This window comes from Topomyia yanbarensis, chromosome 2, assembly GCF_030247195.1.
Source record: "Topomyia yanbarensis strain Yona2022 chromosome 2, ASM3024719v1, whole genome shotgun sequence".
Classification (NCBI taxonomy): Eukaryota; Metazoa; Arthropoda; class Insecta; order Diptera; family Culicidae; genus Topomyia; species Topomyia yanbarensis.
Window position 1 is genome coordinate 328,050,132 of NC_080671.1, and position 21,090 is coordinate 328,071,221.

Here is a 21,090-nt window from a genome sequence, read left to right on the forward strand (position 1 = left end):
CTGATGCACACCGCGCAATCACCGGTTCGCGCGTAGGGCGTCACGTCGCGTCGATCGGACTCGGTACAACTGACATGGAGAACACTAACTCGCCTCCGTCGTGGGGCTGTACGGAGAATAGCGGCTTAGCTCGACTAAAGCAATTAATGGCGGCCGTGCCAACAGGCAGTGTATGTACAGTACGATTTGCTACAATTTGTGAGCGACATCTAACGAATCATCGTGTGGAAAAAAAGTGTACCAGTGCACAGTGTGAAGGAATACAGTCGCCTGGGAAAATGATTTCAAAATACTCCGCATACTATGAACTGGAGCGGGCGCGAAACACCAGAGGAAAGGAGACGCATGTGCGTCCACGTACCGAACACGTTGCCGGACGCTGAGCTGAGCTGAGCGCGCGGTACGTTGTGAGAGCAATCAAAATCATCCAGGGTCTGCTGATGGAAATGTATTTTTAACCTCTGCTGCGATTAAAAACAAATGAAGAATAATGTGGAGAAGAAGTATTGTTCGAAATGAAAATGGCGCCGATTCAAAGTACCAACCGCCCAAGTGAAGCTTTCAAAAATGTATGCTATGTGTGATTATGCAACGACAATTGTTGAAATTTAACATCAAATAATAGTATAGCTCACTAGTGCGTAACGATTTAATAACAAATTGTGATGTTGGAAGGTTTGTGGCACGAGAGAGATATTTTCAAATGGTCACCAGTGATGCGGTGCTCGTGATACTTACAAGACAAATTTACGATATTATGTTTTACATCGAATACAGCAAAGCATTGCTAGGACAATTACAGAGCTAGTTCCACGAACCTACTGATCTTAAAGGCCATCTTTCAAACATCGCATTATTATATTATCTTTGATTTAATGGTCTGGTGTAATCCGGTTCAAAAGTTAACATCTATCAAGAGAAGATGACTGAATCCTGTTATTGAAGGAAAACTGCAGTAATATTCCTCTTTCATTTAAACCTGAATTAAATTCGGGTTAAATGTTAATAATACCTACCAACTGGAATCGGCTGCATTCTGTTGCTAGAATAAGAAGAAAACATGCATTAAAATTACTTCCCTTTCCGCTTCGCGCGAACTATCTAGTGCAATCCCGTATGTAGGAAATTATATCGAAGAAGGACACGTTCTAAGTTTTAGTGCATAGCATGTTTTCTATATAATTTACCTAATGAAGTTTTGTTATCAACAGTAGGGTTCGTCGCAGTTACAGTAATTACCGCAACCGCGCGGTTTTACCACACCCGCACCGCAAAATCTGCGGTGCGATGAGACACTTTTTCCCGCAGATGCGGTGCAGGAAAGAGCTTTTACCGCGACCGCACCGCAAAAAAATAGATAAAGTCTCACATTTGCATTAAAAAGTGAATTAAAACTAGGACTTTGACCATTTGAGAAGAGGACGCAACTAGATTTATTTCCTTAGCCAATGCTTAGCAATGGCATTGTTTGTCAGAACGTTCGAGTTTTACTTTTCACCCTACAATAGAGAAACATAAAAAATGAAATTGCTATAATTTCCATTGACTTTCTAATGACTGGAGAAGAAATCGAAATATAATCTGCATTCGACTTATCTCTACTTGATTTCTCACATTTTGGTTATTCTAAATTGATGAACAGACTGCTATTAAAAAAGAATATTTAGCTGTGTCCGAAATAATTTGACGCTATTATTTTTACGACATATTATGGACACTAGTTATTTTATAATTCTAAGTAAAACTTTACAAACTAACCAAATACATAAAATGTAAGATCCAAATAGAGACAAAATCATTAGATAATTTAAAAACAATAAATTTGTACTATTAAATCCAATTTAAAAATGCATCACTTCTCCCGATTCCTGTAGGAAATCGTGGAATTATGAATCGTTTTCGATATCAATTTTCCAACTGTGAATTCTGATTAATTTAAAGGAATTAGAGATGAACTAATGATGCTGGGACTTAAAAACAACCCAAAGAATATAATTATCTTCATCAAACCAAACGAATTTGGAGGAATTGGCATGAAAACCGTCCAAAATAAGGAGGGATTCAAATTAAGCTGATTACTCTATCATTCGTTCATCAACATCGTATTTCTATCTTCTTTGATTGCTGTGTAAATTCAATGTGATTTTTTCTGCAGTCAGTTTTATTAGACTTTTTCTCAAATTAAGTCCTAATATTTTTCAGTTAAGAGTATTTTGTGGCTTTTTTGAAGTACAGTCATTCGAAGGTATACTACGTTCACACTACAGAGTTAAAACATGTTATAATAATTACCAACAAGAAAAATGTCATCAAGATAGCTTTAAAACACGTTTTAACTCGCAGTGTGAACGTAGTATTAGTGTTTTTATAGTGTAGGGTATTGTATCTTTTTTGTAACTCTTATAACCCCCTTTCATATTGTGACAAGTGTAAAAGTTAGCTCAGATGCCAAATATCACATAGTTCCACCCCCGTCCACTTCACCTAATTTTTTGCCATTGGCTCTTTGGGAAAATATTAGAGGAAAATATAATAAATGCTAGAACTTTCGAACTAGCCTATAGAAAAATACAGTTCATACACTTTTAAAGGAAACAATCTTAGTATTTGAATGAGAATACATGTTTTCTTGTAAAATACGGAAGTTAGAGTTTTGGGATATTTTGTTCATAAAATCCCCTATTTTAAATAACATTCCTGCTGTATGCTACAAGTCATACATTTTGGCAGTTTTTTTAATATTCAATAATTCTGTACCGGTTGAGACCGGACTCCCGATTAGATTAAAGTGTAGAACTTTTTTTCGTCAAATATGGCGTCGTTCTTATTGATGAAATACAATATGGTTTTATATCACTGTATTAGAATATATGCGCTACTATATAGAAGTACTGGTAATACGACTTAAACATTTTTTTTTTGGTGAATGAAAGGTAGTTTTTACTACGTAAATACGGAAAACATTCATTTCATTTTCATATTTCAAAAACATTGAAAATATGAAAATTCAAAGAAAAAAAAGAAATGCCACTTCATTTCTTATTACATTTTTTTTCATTTATTCAATTATCTGTAGGATAGCTAAAATAGAAGTTTTCCTATTAATTACTGGAGTAGAACGTTTTTGAATGTATAATGTTTGCCTTAAAATGTACGGAATTTAATTAATAGAAAATGCAAAAAGTTGATTTTTTCATAAACATAACATTCTGAGGAGTCCCTTAAAGTTAAATTTCGTGTGAATAAGAATAACATTTTATTATATATGGTTATGCAAAATAAATTAACAATTTTTCAACACTATTTTCAAAAATATTAACATTTTACCGCATTACCGCGCGGTACGGTGCGGTACATAAAAAGCGGTTGCAGTAAGCGGTGCGGTTTCATTATTATATCGCGGTTGCGCACAGTGGCACGACGAGTGACAAAACCCTAAAAATCAATGTGTTGTAATTCTTTTGTTAATATTTATTTTATTTTTCTCTCAGTTTGAATAAAGCTATTTCAAAATTTTGCTATAATCGGATGAAAAATGAATTTTTAACATGTCGTTGAAGCAAGTGGATTTCTGATCAATTCAATTCATTAGAATTTTTAGTACCTTAGAGTTTCAAATATCTCAAGAACTACACAGCCGGTTGGAGCAATTTTGAGTTCATTGAAAAGAAGAATGAATATGCTAAACTACAGATGGGAGATTTTTGAAACTGATTTACGTTTGTTCTGCATCAAAAAAATCCAATTAAAAAGTTTCATATCATATCAGTAATTTATCTTTTTATGTCTTCCAATTGGTGAGATGGCCTCCCATGGGTCACTTATCATGAATCTGACTCATAATTTAGTGTAGTTTCAATATATATAGGGCTCATCTTGCACATTTTTGCGCCGAAGTTGGTATATCTATGTTTTTGAAAATACCCATATGGAGACTCCCTGTAGCTCATAAATCTCCTTACAAATTAATTGCCTAAACAACATCATATTACTGAAAAATTAGTGATTTTTATTAGTTTTGTCAACCATTTCTGCTATCCGATGAGATTGGCTACTATGATTAATGTTTATATTAACCCTTTAACGACCAACGCATTCAAATGGGTTTATATAAAAGTAGTCGAAAAAATGAAATATGGAATATCAAAACTGATAGCAGAAATGGATTCAGCGACCCAAAATTAGTTAAAACCCCAAGTTTTAGCCACATAGGCCAATTTTTATAATTTTTTCACAACTTTGTATGAACAGGTGCCACTGTGTTGCGGTGCGGACAATCCATTTACCGCCTACATCCGCACCGCGACGAACCCTAATTAACAGTATCATAAACATAACTAAACTATACACAACAAACTTATTACAGTAGCTGTCTATATCTAATGTTTGGCGTGTGATGTCTAAGATCTTACCGGTTGTAAGAACATATTTTTTCGTGTTCTATAAATTTATCTTGCTTGTTAGAGTAATGTCCACTGCCTTACTTGTGGTAATGAACCATATTACGGAGAGTTTCTTTTCAAAATTTCTTTATTTATTCATTATTTTACAATTATTCCTACTTACAACCAACGTTTTCATGTGTCATATACATACTGGTAATAAATAAAAGGATTTCCAATAGGATTAGGTTTGTGTTTAAAATTATTGTAAAAATATGTTTGTAGTTCCATTGAGTTTTTTTTATATTTTAAAAGCTGAAAAGACTTGGATTTTCACAATATACTACATTATAAACAATCGCTTCTACAACCAGCCACAGTACCACTTTTTTCATGCATTTTCTCCGAGAAACTCTTTTATAAAATATCTCTCCAGGTGAACAGAAATGTAAATTAAACTTCTTGATTGTTATATACTGAATCCAATTCCACGCAACATCTGTTTTCGTACATTCTTTAATTCGATGGAAGTTTGATTCTCGTTTATCACAAACATCGCATCTATCATTATTCACTTTACCAGTGTATTTGTACATTCGTGTCAAATTCACTGTGACAATCAAACTGACAATAATCACCCCCCCCCCAAACCAAAATTAATTGAATTGAAAAAAATATATGTTAATGACCAGTTAATTTAAAAAAAAAATATATTAATAATAATAATAATAATAATAATAATAATAATAATAATAATAATAATAATAATAATAATACTAATAATAATAATAATAATAATAATAATAATAATAATAATAATAATAATAATAATAATAATAATAATAATAATAATAATAATAATAATAATAATAATAATAATAATAATAATAATAATAATAATAATTAATTGTATATCCGATCATTACGTTGAGAACTTAATGTTTTAAACGCCATGGGGACTTTTGATAAATTGTGAGAATGTGATCTTGTAACTGATCTCTTAGTGAGGATTTTATAGTTGACAAATCATGTCAATATGAAATAAAATAAAATATGTGCATGGAAACATCCACATAGAAACTGATGAAAAATTGTGTTTTTCGTTGGCCTCTAGTAGATCAGGATCAGTTTTTATGAACATCTGATTTTCTATTGTACTATCAATTATTTGAATAGCCACTAAGTAGGATTGGAAATGAATTTTTTTTTAAATGTCAAGTTTGTGGCTATTTATGAGTACTAATTCAAATGGCGTAATACAATTTCGTATACAAGGACTTGTTCTTAAGTTATGAACTTTAGTAGCGAAGAAAAGTAAAATAAATGCTCGAAAACAGTTTTTACTGTCAATTCGAGACCGTCAGCTTTGGAGGTTTAGTATTTTCGAAGAATTTTGCAACGTAGAATATCTTCTGGTCAAAAAAAATTTGGGGAATAATCCTCCCAGATGGATGCATTCATTCTTCAAACAAATTTAGTCTCGAAGAACTTGGTGTCTTCAGTAAAGTTTTCGAGAATTTTATGACAAATAACTAGGCTGAAGACATGAATGCTCCATATATTCAGAGTATCGAGATATATTAGACTATTTACGAAAGTCAACCTTCAAAACAAGTTATTCTGATATTACTGTATATGATCAGTCTTTTTTGCTGTTAATAAACAATAAAAGAAACATTTTATCCAAGCCATGTGTCTCTGAAGCTTACAATAGTATTGAAGAAAAAATTAAGAATAATTTCGCAAATATCGTTTTATATCTCGTTATGCTACATACATAGAGCTTTCATGTATTCAATAAAGATGTTTTAATTGAAATTCCCAACAACTTTACTGAAGACACCAAGTCTCTTGCTACTTTTTTGAAGAGTTGATTTTCCATGATTATTTCTAGGAGGATTTATAACTAAAATGATTAGATCAGAAAATGCTTTTATGTTGGTAAACTTGTGGCTAAACTTTCGCATAAAGACATTACTTACCAATCAGTCTAAGGTCATCTTGCCTTTTGCTGTATCAAGAAGTCGTCTTCCGTTCACTCTGTCCATGGCTGTTTTTTCGCCTCGTAGGGCAAGAAGACTGCTCAGGTCTCCTTCATGTTGGCCGATCTCTCCTCCGTGTAGCTGTCGGATTAGTTTCTAGAACCATTTTTACCTAGTTGTTCACCATTCTGACGACATGCCCAGCACCCCGCAACCGCCCAAATTTCGCTGAGCGAACAATGGGTGGTTCTCCAAGCTACTGTTGTTCGTTGTTCATACGCCGTCTCCACATTCCGTCTTTCATATGCATCCTATCGTAGATCGTTCTCAACACGTTCCATTCGAAAACAATGAGGGCACGTTGGTCTCCCGCCAGCATACTACAGATTTTTTGACCGCAGAGGACAACCGGTCTAATGAGCGATTTGTAGAAGGTTAACTTCATGCGGAGTCATACATTCTTCGATTGCCTTCTTCAAACCCAAAGTAACAACGTTCACCTGCTAGAATACGTTTCCAAATTTATCTGTTGGTGACATTATTGGTGGTCATTAGTGAGCCCAAATACACGAACTCATCAACCAGCTCGATATCATCGTCATCAATCGATATACTCGGTGGGAGTAGTAACCACTTACTCTCATGTACAATGTCTGACGCATTTGTGACCAGTTCTATTCGCTTTGCTTCAAACATCAGTCGGATGTACGTCCTCACCATCGTCTCAAGATTGTGTTCCAGAATATTGACGTTACCGGCGAAGCTAAAAAGCTGAATAGACTTCTGCAAAACCGTACCACTCTTGTCAATCCTCGCTCTTATTATCACAGCTTGCCGTAGCCCTTTCCGAGTTTCAAAAAGACGCGAAAGAATCTCTAATACTTATCACACATCACTCGATATATTGTCGTTTATCCGCAAATCCGTATTTAGGCATTATATGCCAATTTTCTCAACTAACTCGCTTGCTAACGGTGATTGGCGGCGACAAAGAATTTGGGAGAACACCTTCACTAATGTGATTGGTCGGTACCTAATTGCAGCAATCCTGCTTGGCCCCCTTTTTATAGATGGGACATATTACTTTTAAAATCTGTTTTTTTCCAGATCTTGAAACCACCTTGGAGTGCTTTAACTAACGCCTCTCTTCCGTGTTTCAGCAGCTCACATGGCAGTTGATCATTGCCAGCAGCTTTATCAACCCTCAATGTCTGAATATCCATGGGCTGATTCTTGCGATACTCTCGTCGTCTACTGCTATTTTGATGTTCGTCATAATAAACTTATCAATCAGCTCAAACTCGATCGTGAGAAGGTCTCCATTAGTATCTCTTCATAAGTCGGCCTGTGGCACGTATGTGCCTATGCTCGAACAATTTACCTACTCGTAGAATTTTCGAAACTCTGTACAGATGCTTCATCGCCTCGGTATCCCGATCTTCTAGGCAATTCCGAATCTATATTCGGCATCTATAGGCAATTCCGAAGTTATATTCGCACTGCGGAGGGTGCAAGCATTTGTGATGTCGGAGAAGAAATTTCCATTCATTAGAATGTGGTCGATTAGGTTCTCAGTTTGTTATTCAGCTGATTTCAAGGGTGGCGTTCATGTCACTGATGAGAAGCTTCACATTCTTTCGCGAGCTCCCAATGCGCGTAAAATGCATCTTTCTCGTTCTCGGGTCTCGCTTCGTGAGGGTAGTACACGTGAATGATGCTGTAGTTGTAGAAATGGCCTTTGATCCACACACAAATCCTTTCGCTGATCGTCTTCAACTTGATTACGTGTTGGGGCATCTTACCTAGCACTACAAAGCTGATTCCCAACTCGTTTGTTGTGCCGTCGCTCTAGTAGAATATAACCGATCGATGCCCGCTTTTTCACACATCCTGTACCCAAGTAAAGTTCCTACAATGCTACGGCTTTGAAGTTGCGAGTTTTTAGCTCATCGTGTAGGAGCGAGCCCAGGGAAGCTAACTGACTTGCAGTTCAATAAGTGTCCAATCGTAGTCCTTTTTCGTTACGTGGGCTTTGACCGATTGTTCCGATCCGCCTTTTCTTCCTGATTCTTCGTAACGTGGTGTTTTCTGGGCGGCTTGTTGGGTTTGACCCAACCTCCTGTCTCGTCGAAGGACAGTCGTGCGGGATTTCTTTTCCACCTCAGGTATTCAGTTGTCTACGGTAGGGTTATAGCGCCCATACCCACTCGCTTCTTCTCATTTCGCTTCTACTGCACAAAAAGCTTTTACGCAGTCGATGCCGGCCTACAGATTAAATGTCATCAATAGGGAACAGTGAGATATAAGCTTGAGAACACTGAGAAGTATTGACCATTTGATGACCAAGCTTCGAAGTTGATGGTTTCGAAATTTTGTGTTGTTGATCGTAAGAAAAGTTGTCGAACATATATTCCACTGTATATTCTTTGATTTTATAACATTTTATAAAAGAAAGTTATCTATGAAGATATGAGAGGCATTCTTTATTCTTTATTATTTTTTCCCATTTGTAGAATGGAATTATAACTTCTGAACTGTTTTTGCTTCTGAATTTTCAATATTTTATCAAATTTATATAATATTGAAGTATTTTCGTAAAATAACGATTTTCTTTCTTGAGCCATTTAACTGATAGTTCCCCATCAATGGAATTTCCCTCGGTACCGGTTTTTGTTTCGAGAGCCAATTAGCTTTTTTCGTCACGATTCTGACGGGTAGTCCACAGCGGCGAATCTACCCTAGCGTGAATTACCTGGCGGTAGATTGCTTCCCATATCGATGTTCGTTCTCGAGAGCCTTTTAGCTCCCCGCTTAGTCCCGATCTTCTCGATCTAGTCCCCGGCGGTTGACCTAACCTATTCAACGGGCCAGCCAGTAGATGCTGAGGTCCATCCAGCGATTCCAGGTGGAGCGTAGCTTCACTAGCGCCCCAACGACCCACTGCTAGCTATTCGACGCGGTCCACTCTATCTAATCCCCGGCGGTGGATCTAGCGTATTCACGAGGTCGGGTGTCGAGGTCGGTCTGGCGATTTCGGTGAAGCCTGACGTCTGGTTTGCTAGCACCCCGACGATTCGAACCCGGTGCTACGTCGCGTACTACTCAACTGATCCCCGGCGGTGGATCAGTACTCGGTTCTGGAAGTAACTTTTCAGAACCTTGCACAGATACTCCGGAACCCACACTCTGTGCAGCAGTTCAAATCCATCTTGAAGATCTTTTTACAAATTTTTTGAACGGTTGTATGAGATCGTCGAACTAATTGTATATGAATATTTTCAAATACGATTACTGTAATTTATTTTGATAACAGTTTTTGCAACCGGCTGAGACGATTGTGACTATACCCCAAAGATGGCGCCAATAACTGAGTTCCTGACTTTCATCAAAATCTTCATTCGAGTTTCTAGCAAAGGCCTTATACGCTGTGGACTTTTCTGCGTACATGCACTCTTTGTCCCACCACGGGGTGGGAGACCGTTCGTGGCTGTTCGTGCCGGGTATTGGTTTAGTTTGAACTTGATTCGAGCTGTCGAAAATCAAGCCAATCAAAAACCTGTACTCTTCCTCCGAAGGAGTTCTTGAGTGGATTCGATTGTGTCGGATTTCGCGGTCTTCCAATCAATGTTCCGTATGAGGTCATATATCACTGATTGTTTCTGATGGTGTCGTACCGTTAGCAATTAGAATCACGATAGGCAAATGAGTGTCGATTGCACTATATGCAGCTCACTTGAGTTCGAACTCCCTCCACACAAATAGTGTGCTTAGGATCTTGTCACTATCGACCAGATCGGTGAAAAATGTTAATAAGATCCCAGAATCTATTCAGATCATCTTGCTTTCTTCGACGATAGTTGGACATTTGCAACGACCTAGTAGTAAAAATCTGTTCATTTTTTAATCAACTATAGATTGTTTTTATCTGGTCAATTATAGGTTCCCATTAGCGCAATTGTGCCCAGAGATATATAAGACGACACTGCGCAGACGCATGAGCCACGAGCTGTACCGAGTATACAAACATACTGATTTCAAAAAGTTCATGAACCATTGCAGACTACAGTTTGCTAGACAAGTAACGCGAATTCCGGAAAGTAAACCGCTAAATTTATGTTCAGAGTAGAACCTGGAAGAGGTTGTCGACTTCGTGACAGACTCCAAATACACTTTGGCTGTGTAATCAACGAAAATGCGCGTGCGGCCAGCGTACAAAGAACACATCATAAAGCAGTTGACTATATTGACTTGTCCAGTACAAAAATTTTCCATTGGTTCTAGGTAATCCTAGGAGGCATTGTTACTATATTACTGGTATTGTTACTGATTAGATAAAAACGGAAACTGCTTTGCAAACTGATTTGATAACAACAATCATAATACTTGAAACAGCTGGGTTGAGCTGAAAGGACAGAGTACTAACGAATCAGTTGTTCATTGCCCGTACCATCGAGCAGAGTTCAGTGCATTCCAATAAATCAGTAAGCCATGGCTACTTCAACAAATGTAGTGGTTAGAAAGACTGTTAAAGAAGATCTCGCTGATATCATAAGGATGATACAAGTAATGTAGTTCATAAACTTTTCCCGAGATAAACCTACCGACGGCTGAAACTATCCCCTATAAAACCGGCATTATTAATAAAAACACATTATCGAAAAAGACAACAAAGTCACGCCATGTTCTATTTGATATTGTAACTGTAACTGTCAATGCCATTCCAAAAGAAGACGTAAATCTAAAATGTTTGAAATTCAGCATTTGAACCTTTTTATGCAGTTTGTAACCTGACTAATTGAAACATTTAACATTAACCAACCACCGAATAACACGATGTTTCTTATTGGTAAAGGAACTGGCGGATTTTGAAGGTATGTCCAATGAACCCCAGCTAACGGTTGAAGAACTAGCCCGTGATGGTGGCTTCAGCGAAGAATCTCCAGTGGCTGCTCCAGTATTCCATAGTTTTGTTCTAGAGCTTACGGAATCAAACCGGACCGAGGATAATAAAGAAAAAATAACGTCATCGGTGTCTAACGAAGGACCTTCGACCCGGTAAGTCGTTATTTACAAAATAAGAGTTCTCTTTGCTCGAATAGCACAAAAAGTGCTGATAAGAATTCTCCCCTCGCAGCGCGATGCGGCCATAATTTCTTGTTTGTGCTTTATTTGTTTTCTATACATTTCTATTTCTTGCTTCATCGACGACTTTCGTACCGTACATGAGCTGAATGTTGGACAGCTATCAAGACGAAAAGTGCGTGGTTCTATACCACAAGTGTATCTAATTCAAACCAATGCTGATAATGGCAGCTACAGAAAGACAATATAAAACCATTATTGACGTTTGCTTAATCTTGTCTTTGCTTTAATGCTGACGTAGAGGTGAGATTATATAGATTATGAACTATGGGATATATACACATGGGACAATGATACGTAAAGCGACAGAACTGTTTTTGTATGCACCTTTTCTCTATTTCTGACGAACAATTAATGTAAAATAACATACAGTAGAACTCAGCTTTTAGAATATTACAATTTATTTTCGAACTAATTTTCCAAACACCACACAGTGGTTTTTTTCGCCAAAACGTGCGAAAAATTATTTACTCAAAAACGGTAAAGCGTACAGCAATGGTGTCTTGTAAGATGTTTTATAAAGATCCAAGACCTTCATTTTGTTGATATAGTTAGATTTATAAATTCCCCTTGAAGTGAGATATTTGCCACAAAATTTTTCAAAATATGAATAATAGGATGAAGTCATCAGAAATATTAAAGAACTTGTTTTTGTGAATATCTTTACTGGAAACAAAAATCTCTATTTATAGTACACTTGAAGTTATTGACCGTTGTTTGTGAATAACCCCCTAATACCTTTTTTAACATAACTTCTTATATATCGTAGATAAAGCTTCGGTCTGTTCCAGAAAGTTATTCGTTTTGTCAAGAGACATATCTTTCTAGAAGAGATCATCGATCTATCTCTTGCGACTTAGAAGTTATTGGGTAATTTTTGGTAAAATTTGTAAAAGTTTTAAAAATAATAACTTTTAAATGGGCAAAAACGGGCAGCCAACTCTAGTAGCGATTAGCAATGCTACATCCACACTGTAAAACTCAATAGAGTTCACTTGTCTCTCGTTGTCTCCAGTAGAGTTATAGATGATTTGAAAAACTATTGTATTTTTTTAAATGTCCAATATTTTCGAAAATATATGAAAAATTATGCGTAAATCAAAATTGTGTATTTCGACGATTGAAGTAACTTCGTAAAATATATGAAACCCGTAAGAATGATAATTAAAAAGATATTTCAAAAAAAAATTGTGGTCATCCAAATATAACGAGCTATAACTTCTTAAGCATTACAAGAAGAGATTTCATGCGTTCAGAAAAATATTCATGAAAGCAATCTCCATAACTCTTCCAAAGACGTTAGCTCATTTTTTACCAAAAAGAAATTGAGTTGAATCTCACTTATAGGAGGATTAATCACATCTGTTCTCTATGAGTTTGCGTACCAAAAATGTCTGACTAAGTGTCTAACATCTCTGAATCGGAAGAAAAACCAAAAACAGTACACATGGAATTTTTATAACTCACCTTCTGACAACAATAGCCAAGTATCCAAAAGCTACAAGAAAATGATGAATATCTATATATTCAATTATATATGAGTATCTATATATTATATTATTCAAAATGAAAAAAAAATCAAAATTTTAGTTAGTTTTGCAGCATCTGGTGTTTGGGCAGATTTGTAATTAAGAAACCAAGAGAGAAAAAGCATGTACCATGCGACAGAAAACAGAAACATGTTTAAACAAACAAGTTTGTGTAAACATTTGACAGTTTCCATTCAAACTAGCGCTGCCATACGAGTATTTCCCGCCTAGACTTATAACTGTGTCCGACTGAAACATTATACACATAAATACTACATAACTTTTAGGATACAAATAAAATACGAGTAAATTTAAACACACTAAACATTACAAAGCCATTGAGCGACTGTCTAGTCGGTCATTGTATATGGCTGGTAGATGCAAGGTCTGAACATTATAAACTTATGCTTATCGTCTATTTTCTCCTAATATAAGCGGCATTATTCATAGCTATTAATTTTGACCGACATCAGCAAAGTATATTGCAATATTTCTATTAGTTATCAACTGCCATTTTTTGATATATTCTCTCTAGTGCTTGAACATGAGTAGTTGCTACTTCGTGATTGACCAAAACCAAGCGAATTGTACATAGAATTAACGAATGGGGCCTCGAAGTAGCTATCCATTCTCAATGTGCACGTTTAGAGAGTTCTAGATTTCGATATGCCAATAACGGCACCGGCCCCGTACTTATAGTTATCGGAGAAGGAAAGGAATGTTAGTGTTAAGGAGACCGTGTATACCTGTATGCATTTCCACGTTTGCCACGGGAAATCTGGATTCACCTTGATGACCAATACGATCTATGCAATTCCCAAAAGGGTTGTCATGTGTTCATTGCTCTGGGCAGCCGGCTGCCGAGATTTATGATAGATTTATCGTTTGTTGAATTTATTTGGAAATGCTCGGTTGCGTATGTTTAATTGAATCAAACTGTAAGTGAACGATTTCATTATTCCTTTTTTCTTTGGCACTAGTTAGACGCTAAATCCAAAAATGCATGCGTCTTGTATGAACATAAACGACTGGCTTATCCCGAGTGATGTCTCGGAAGTCAAGTACAGAAGTTCGGGCTTTGCTGATGGGAAAAGTGGATTCCGAAAATGTCTTTTGGTTTAAGTACCAAACGCCTGGAATTATTCATAAAATATTTTTTTGGAATGAACCAGTTTTAGTGCGAAAGGGCACAATACCTCAACTTAGTATTTAGCGTTTCGGATTCTCCTCATCAGTATCAGTAGCTTTGGATTTAGTATCTAACTGGTACCAAGAAGTTACTGATGAGGAGAATCCGAAACACTAAATACTAATATAAGTATTGTTTTTGGAATGTCGTGTTTCGGCGGAATAATGAAAAAAGGAATAATGAAATTGTCCACATACCGTTTGATTCAATTAAACATACGCAACACTCCCGACTGCCGGCGGTCCGGAGCTGAAGTCCCTTTTGGTATATTAGTCTGGAAATATGACGTTTGCCATGGGACTACTTCCAAAATATAAAAGTTGTTTAAAAGAATCTTCAACAAAAAAATAAAATTGGCTTGTTGGGCACATTTGTTCGAAAAAGCCATTCCTCATAATGTATAATAAGTTTATATAACAATTTCATCTATAAACATACAAATAACAATTTAATTTTATATTGAACTCATTTCTACAATTCTAGGTAGTGCACGAGTCTAAGATCGTAGCTCTTGTAAAATATTATTAGAAGTCCGATTTTTTAATGTATGTACAATTTAACATTATTACTGACATGACAATGTATAAATCAGTGACACATGCTTCATTGACAATTCGACATTTTCCAATTCGTAAATGCACATATATCACTGATTTAAGAATTTATAATCTACGTTTCGCTTGAAATAGCCTCCGTATTAGCCCTGACGGTAGTTCAAAAGCATCATACCCTTCGACCTACAACATGGTGCAGATGAAATTCATGCATTTTGTCCTGTCCACCACACTGTTTGTCTATCAACTTCTGAACCGAACCTCGACTCGCCTTCGGACCTTTAGCGCATGGAAAACCACACAGCTGGTGATAACAAATATTGTATGACTTTAAGTTGAGCAGCAACGCTGTAACGAGCATAGTCTCCCGTCAAAAGCTCTTATCTTATCACTAAGCATATTTAACATGCTCTTGTATTATTATAATATATGATTCTTATTTTTCCCTTTGACTGCCTCTTCAGAATCCCGGACTGGACGCAATCAAAACAAACTCATTCCCATAAATTCCAATTGTTTAATTAGGCCTTCTGTCCGTTTTTCAGTTACTATTTGAATTTCTCTAATTTCCCATCTTTCTCTTTCACAGCACCAGCCTGATCGGTTATGCGATCTGCTTCTACTCATACTCCACTTGGCGCGGTAAATCGTTGTTCCTAGAAGACATCTACGTGAAGCCAACCTATCGCAAGCATGGCTATGGAAAGCTGCTGTTCAAGGCGGTTTTGAGTCATGCCCGGGAAACTGATTGTGTACATGTCAGTTTCCATGTTCTTGCCTGGAATCCGGCCAAAGAGTTCTACATCCGAATGGGGGCGGAAAATTTAACGGAAAGGGAGCAGTGGCATCTTTTCCGACTATCGCGGGAAACATGAGGAGGGTTTCATTCTTTTTTTTTTAAGTTGTGTCCTGCCTAATCAGTAGATTACATAAAGAAAATGATTGATGCAATGAAAATGATTTATTTATTTTATTCTATTTTGAATTATTATTATTATCGTAGACCATGGATTTTGATTTTTTTGCATATTTCATTCCATTTCTTGATTAAAACATAGTTCGCGTTTGTATACATATAACATTTGTAGTTTTGATTTCTCACTTCAGATTACTTGGAGAATAGGGTAAAGTGCCTATTTACACCCTATTAAAGAGAGTACCTCACTTATTCATCAATTACTCGAACCACAATCGATGGAATGGCATGAACGTCTTTGCTTCGTTGTCAATAACCAGTCTATTAACACAAATGGCCTGCCAACGATGAAATGCTCGTATTCCCAGTAAAGTTCAGCCGGAAATGAACTGGAATTCCGGCTGGTTCCAGTTCGCATTCCGGCTCCAGTGACACAACCGATTCTAACTAGAATCGGTTGTGTCACTGGAGCCGGAATACGAACTGGATCCAGCCGGAATTCCGGTTCATTTCCGGCTGAGCTTAACTGGGTTTGAGTGCAACAAAAACTCGAATCGTATGGCTCAATTGTCGCCATACCATTTGTGACCATGCGTTGAACAAAGATGGCTGCCCCGGCTCTAACCAACGGCTTTTAAGGGCCAAAATACACTATTTTTATTAAATCTCTCAATTGATTAACTGAAATCACCTTCTGAAGATAACAGTGCTTATATCTAATAAATAATCGAAACTAGAGATGTGATAATTTAGGAGAAAATGATTGTCTTCAGACCAGAGTTAAAAATATTCAAACTCATTGAATGAAAATTGATCATATTCAGCCACATTCATTTTCAATATTCAGTGACGCAGCTGAAAACGTCAAACGAACAAACCACCCATTCATCCATGCATATTTTCATTCGTCTCCGATTATTACACGAAACGACCATGTAGCAACGAATCAAACACATCAAAGTAGGCCCTGACATAATGTAAGCGATGATGATTGTTGTTTCATATGCTTTACCGGCATTTGAAAACATTTTCCTTGATAATTAGTGAAATGAATATATTGTTCGATGTTCAACTGAATGAATAACATGGATATTTGAATGAATATTTTTTCTATTCACCGCGAGTCGCATCAGGTTCATTTTCAGCCGTCAAAATAAAGCTTCGATTATTTGTAATTTTGCTTCAGACGTTCTGAAATAATCTGAACTGAGAAGATAGAGTAGCGTGGTCCGTACCCATATTTCTTACTAATTGTGTTGTCACTCAAACGTTAGCTGGAGGTATTATATCTATATTTACCGTGACACCAGTCGGTTGTCACGGTAAAGATAGATACGTCTACCTTTATCAGGACACATGTTAGTGAACTCGGGTGACTCGTAGTTATTCTACCTAAGCTCGACCCTCATTAACAGAAGACAAAGATTAAGCCCGTACGATATTAAGCCTGTTCTAATGACCCTGCCACTTCCAGTTTTCCGATCTGTTTACTTCACATCCTTGCTCTCACTTGAGTACTATGGCTCTAAGTTTCATAACTTTCCCTACCCAGTAATCTCTAGCTAAGTGAATGTCATTAAAATGTAAAAAGGAAAATGTGACTAACATAGTCGAAATAAAAAAGGAAAAAAAAAGAAAAGAATTCCTGTTATGACCTAAGTTATTCTTATTTGATATTCACTAAATTTCAAATTGTGAAGTAAAAAGCTCTCTTTGATATATAAAACTTTGTACTAAATATACAATAAAAAGTAAGAGCTGGGCCAAATTACCTAAAAATAGGTTATGAGCTATAACACTTTCCTCTTAGACAGTTTTCCGCGATCGCGTATCAGATCGTATCCAGCTTTTTACGTGCCATAATGACGTCAACCGCCCAGTGAGATTAAGTCATCCTACGTTAGTCCAATGCGTTGAATGTTTATTCAATGAACGTCCGACATCTTCAACTGTGCGTTGCTGTCAAGCTGGCATAAACGATTATTGTCAAACAAGGACAATTAAACGTATTACGAACTGAACAATTTAGACCGCCATTATGGCACGTAAAAAGCTGGATATACGGCAAAAGGTCCGAATTGGACCAACCCATATTCTATAATTTACACACCGAATAAACAAAAACAGTTGATAGTCTCGCCCAAAACAAGATATTTAATAAAAGATATTATCCGGCAGATCGAAAATCACTATAATTCACTTGATTTAATTAATTGTTGTTGCCAACAAAAAAATTGTTTTTCGGCTGACACATTTTTCAAAAAAATCTACGAAACAACATTCACCCATAGCGCTCGCACAGGAAAACTGAGAACAAGACAGAGCTACATGACAGCTATGAAAATGATATGTACGCCTTTCATAATATTACCATAGCTGAGAAACAGCTGAGGGTCCGAATTGGCCCACTTCCCCCTAACTACACATTTTGACATGAAATGCAATAATGATCTGACCTGTAATAAACTAGCTATAAATATATATATATATATATATATATATATATATATATATATATATATATATATATATATATATATATATATATATATATATATATATATATATATATATATATATATATATATATATATATATATATATATATATATATATATATATATATATATATATATATATATATATATATATATATATATATATATATATATATATATATATATATATATATATATATATATATATATATATGAGGAATGGGAACGCGGCATAGTGCGAGAAGAACGCTGCGGTGTCTTCCAGACGCGGGGCGCAACGAATCCGGTTACTCGTCAGTCGCTAGGGAAGTTTCATCCAACAAAGGATCACAGCCCTTCTCTTTGTCAAACAGCAAGCGTAAACACCGGAAAAACGCGTTTAAAATTCAGTATTATGAAAATCAAAAATCTGTCCGTCGCAACGCTACCCGGGAATATGATTACGGCCTAAAAGCCAACTGTCAAAATCCACTTTGAATGGAAATTCCAGACAAACCGTTACTAGTCGAACATAGTTCACAACAGTTTATGAAAGAGAAAACTTTTCTCTTTCGTTTACTACCAACATCTGTGATTGGCGTGTAACGGTTTGTCCGGAATTTCCATTCAAAGTGGATTGTGACAGTTGGCTTTTAGGCCGTAATCATATGTTTGTCGAGATTTGATGATTATTTTTGCACTGTAAATATTACTGCCAACCGCAAAATTTATAAAAAAAAAACTATTTAAAAAATAACTTGTGGATAGGTGTAATATCTATACCAAAATTGAAGGTCCTTTTTACGAAATATCGAAAAATATAACCATTCGTGGAGTAGACCATAAATAACACAAAATGATCAAAATTAAGATAATTTACTTAGGATATTTGGACCCCTACATTACAGAGAACAGACATCCATGATCGAACAAAAATATTTAAAAAACGTGTGTAAACATTTGAATTAATATACTAAAACACTAGCGCCGCCACACCAACCTATCCCAACTATCCGTCAAATCGATTCCGGACCGGTTCGAAATCCTGGATGGATTCTGCATGGAATCTAGCTCAAAGAAAACAATCGATTCCGACTCTATCGGTTGACGCATTTGAGCTGGAATTCATGCTGGAAGTTCGAATCGGTTCCGGACTAGTTTGACTGGGTAGAGGAATAACCGCCGTCAATTCTGTCGCACTCAGCCACAAAAAAACATGACGACAGTAGCGCACCTGGTTTAGATATCCAAACTACCTTCGAAACCGTTAGAGATTTTACACAAGTTGAATGCTGAAGATGGACGTCTGTTCTCTGTGCCTACATATTTGCCTCCTACACTGCCAAGTTTCTCTGTATTTGTTTGGTTTGATGCAGCAATTACATTCCTTGGGTTGTCTATTAAGTTTCAATATCATTAGTTCTTCTCTAATTGTTTAAAATTAAACAGAATCCACAGTTTTCAAAAATATCACCGAAAACGTTTCATGTTTCAACAATAGCCAAGAGGAACCGGTGGAAATGATACATTTTCAAATTGAATTTAAATGTACAATTATACTATTTTTTAACGATTTAATTAGTTTGTCTGATTTGGTATTATGCATGTTACGTGTTCGAAAAGGTTTCTTCGTAATGTTTTATCTAAAAAATCTTAAATAAATGGTGCCCACAATATGTTTTAAAAAGTTGATACCAACTTATTTTGGACACCCCTCGATTTTCCTTCTTGACAGCTATTTGTTTATCGAGTCAGAATGATCAAAAAGTGAAAAATTTCGTAACGGTAGGTCGCCTGCTCTTGTTGGTCAAATTATTTAAAAATGTTCAAACCAATGGATATCGAAAACCAAACGATTGAGGAACATTTCATTGAAGACCATAATATGACCAAAGAGGAGACTTCTGAAATCCATGTTGAAGAACATTTGTAGTTCGAATTTGTTGAATTCGACGAGCTATATGTTGACAAATCTAAGAGACACATCACAGCTAAATAATGATAATAAGGGTGGTGCTTGCTGAATTCCTAGAATCGCCTGAAACATTCACACGAACAGGAACATCACGATTCAAGCCACGTAGTCCTGCTGTTTTAACATTGCACCGAACAGTTGAATACCACAAGGCGAAAACTGAAGAAAAAAGGAAAGTAAAGGAAGAGAAACAAAGAAAAACTGAGCTTAGAAAGAATAACAAGAAACCACCTCGTAAACAAAAGAATTAAAAATTAATATTTAGTACAAGAAGATTCCTGACGAACTTTGAACCTTGATTTATCATCCACTTGAGGAAGTTACTCCATAATACTGCTACAGATGAATTGTTACACGAAATATATTATTGTTAACTCTATTGCATAACATTTAATGCTGCTTTGTTAAGTCTGCAGTAACCTAATTGTACCGAAAGTTTTTCTATTTCTCAAAATGATAGAACTAAAAAATACTTCATGCAGTCAACCTTTCATATAAAGATTAATGTACCATTTTTTATTGGCATTCACTGATTTGCTTATGTTCTTCTTTCATGCATTAAATATACTGCAAAGAGAACAAGTCAGTAGGTCAGTTTAGTAAAAAAAAACTTCACTGTTTCCAAAACATATTCAGTCACATTCAGTGTGTATGCTTGGAATACTGTCCAAATTAGTGTGGAAGGGTCCGAAATGTGAAAAATTCATGCTGTGAAGAAATGTCATTTTCGAGTTTATGTCAATGTATAAAACATCCATTGACAGTTTTCTTTCAAGAACAGTAATTTTGTAGCAGACTCGTGCATGTATTGCATTAAAAACTTAGGCAAGCCATTATTTTTTGACGTTCACGTAATTTCACTTTCTCTAGGGGTCCAAAATTGGTTGGTTACCCTACATGCTCGAAAATAAATTATCCCCCACAACTTCTACAAAACAAAATGT

General features: G+C 36.0%; 1 protein-coding gene across 3 annotated transcripts; it reads left to right on the plus strand.

Moving 5' to 3' along the window:
- The first annotated feature begins 43 nt into the window (after positions 1-43).
- Positions 44-15,735, plus strand: LOC131683845 (thialysine N-epsilon-acetyltransferase). Of its 3 annotated transcripts, none has more exons than XM_058966196.1 (4): positions 47-400; positions 10,304-10,927; positions 11,217-11,419; positions 15,368-15,735. In XM_058966196.1, the coding sequence occupies exons 2-4, from the start codon at positions 10,853-10,855 to the stop codon at positions 15,651-15,653; spliced, it is 564 nt and encodes a 187-aa protein (XP_058822179.1). In that variant the 5' UTR covers positions 47-400; positions 10,304-10,852; the 3' UTR covers positions 15,654-15,735. The 3 variants fall into 3 exon arrangements, with proteins under 3 accessions (XP_058822181.1, XP_058822179.1, XP_058822180.1); XM_058966197.1 differs by lacking the exon at positions 47-400 and adding an exon at positions 413-569; XM_058966198.1 differs by lacking the exon at positions 10,304-10,927 and having other exon boundaries at positions 44-400.
- Positions 15,736-21,090: the final 5,355 nt, after the last annotated feature.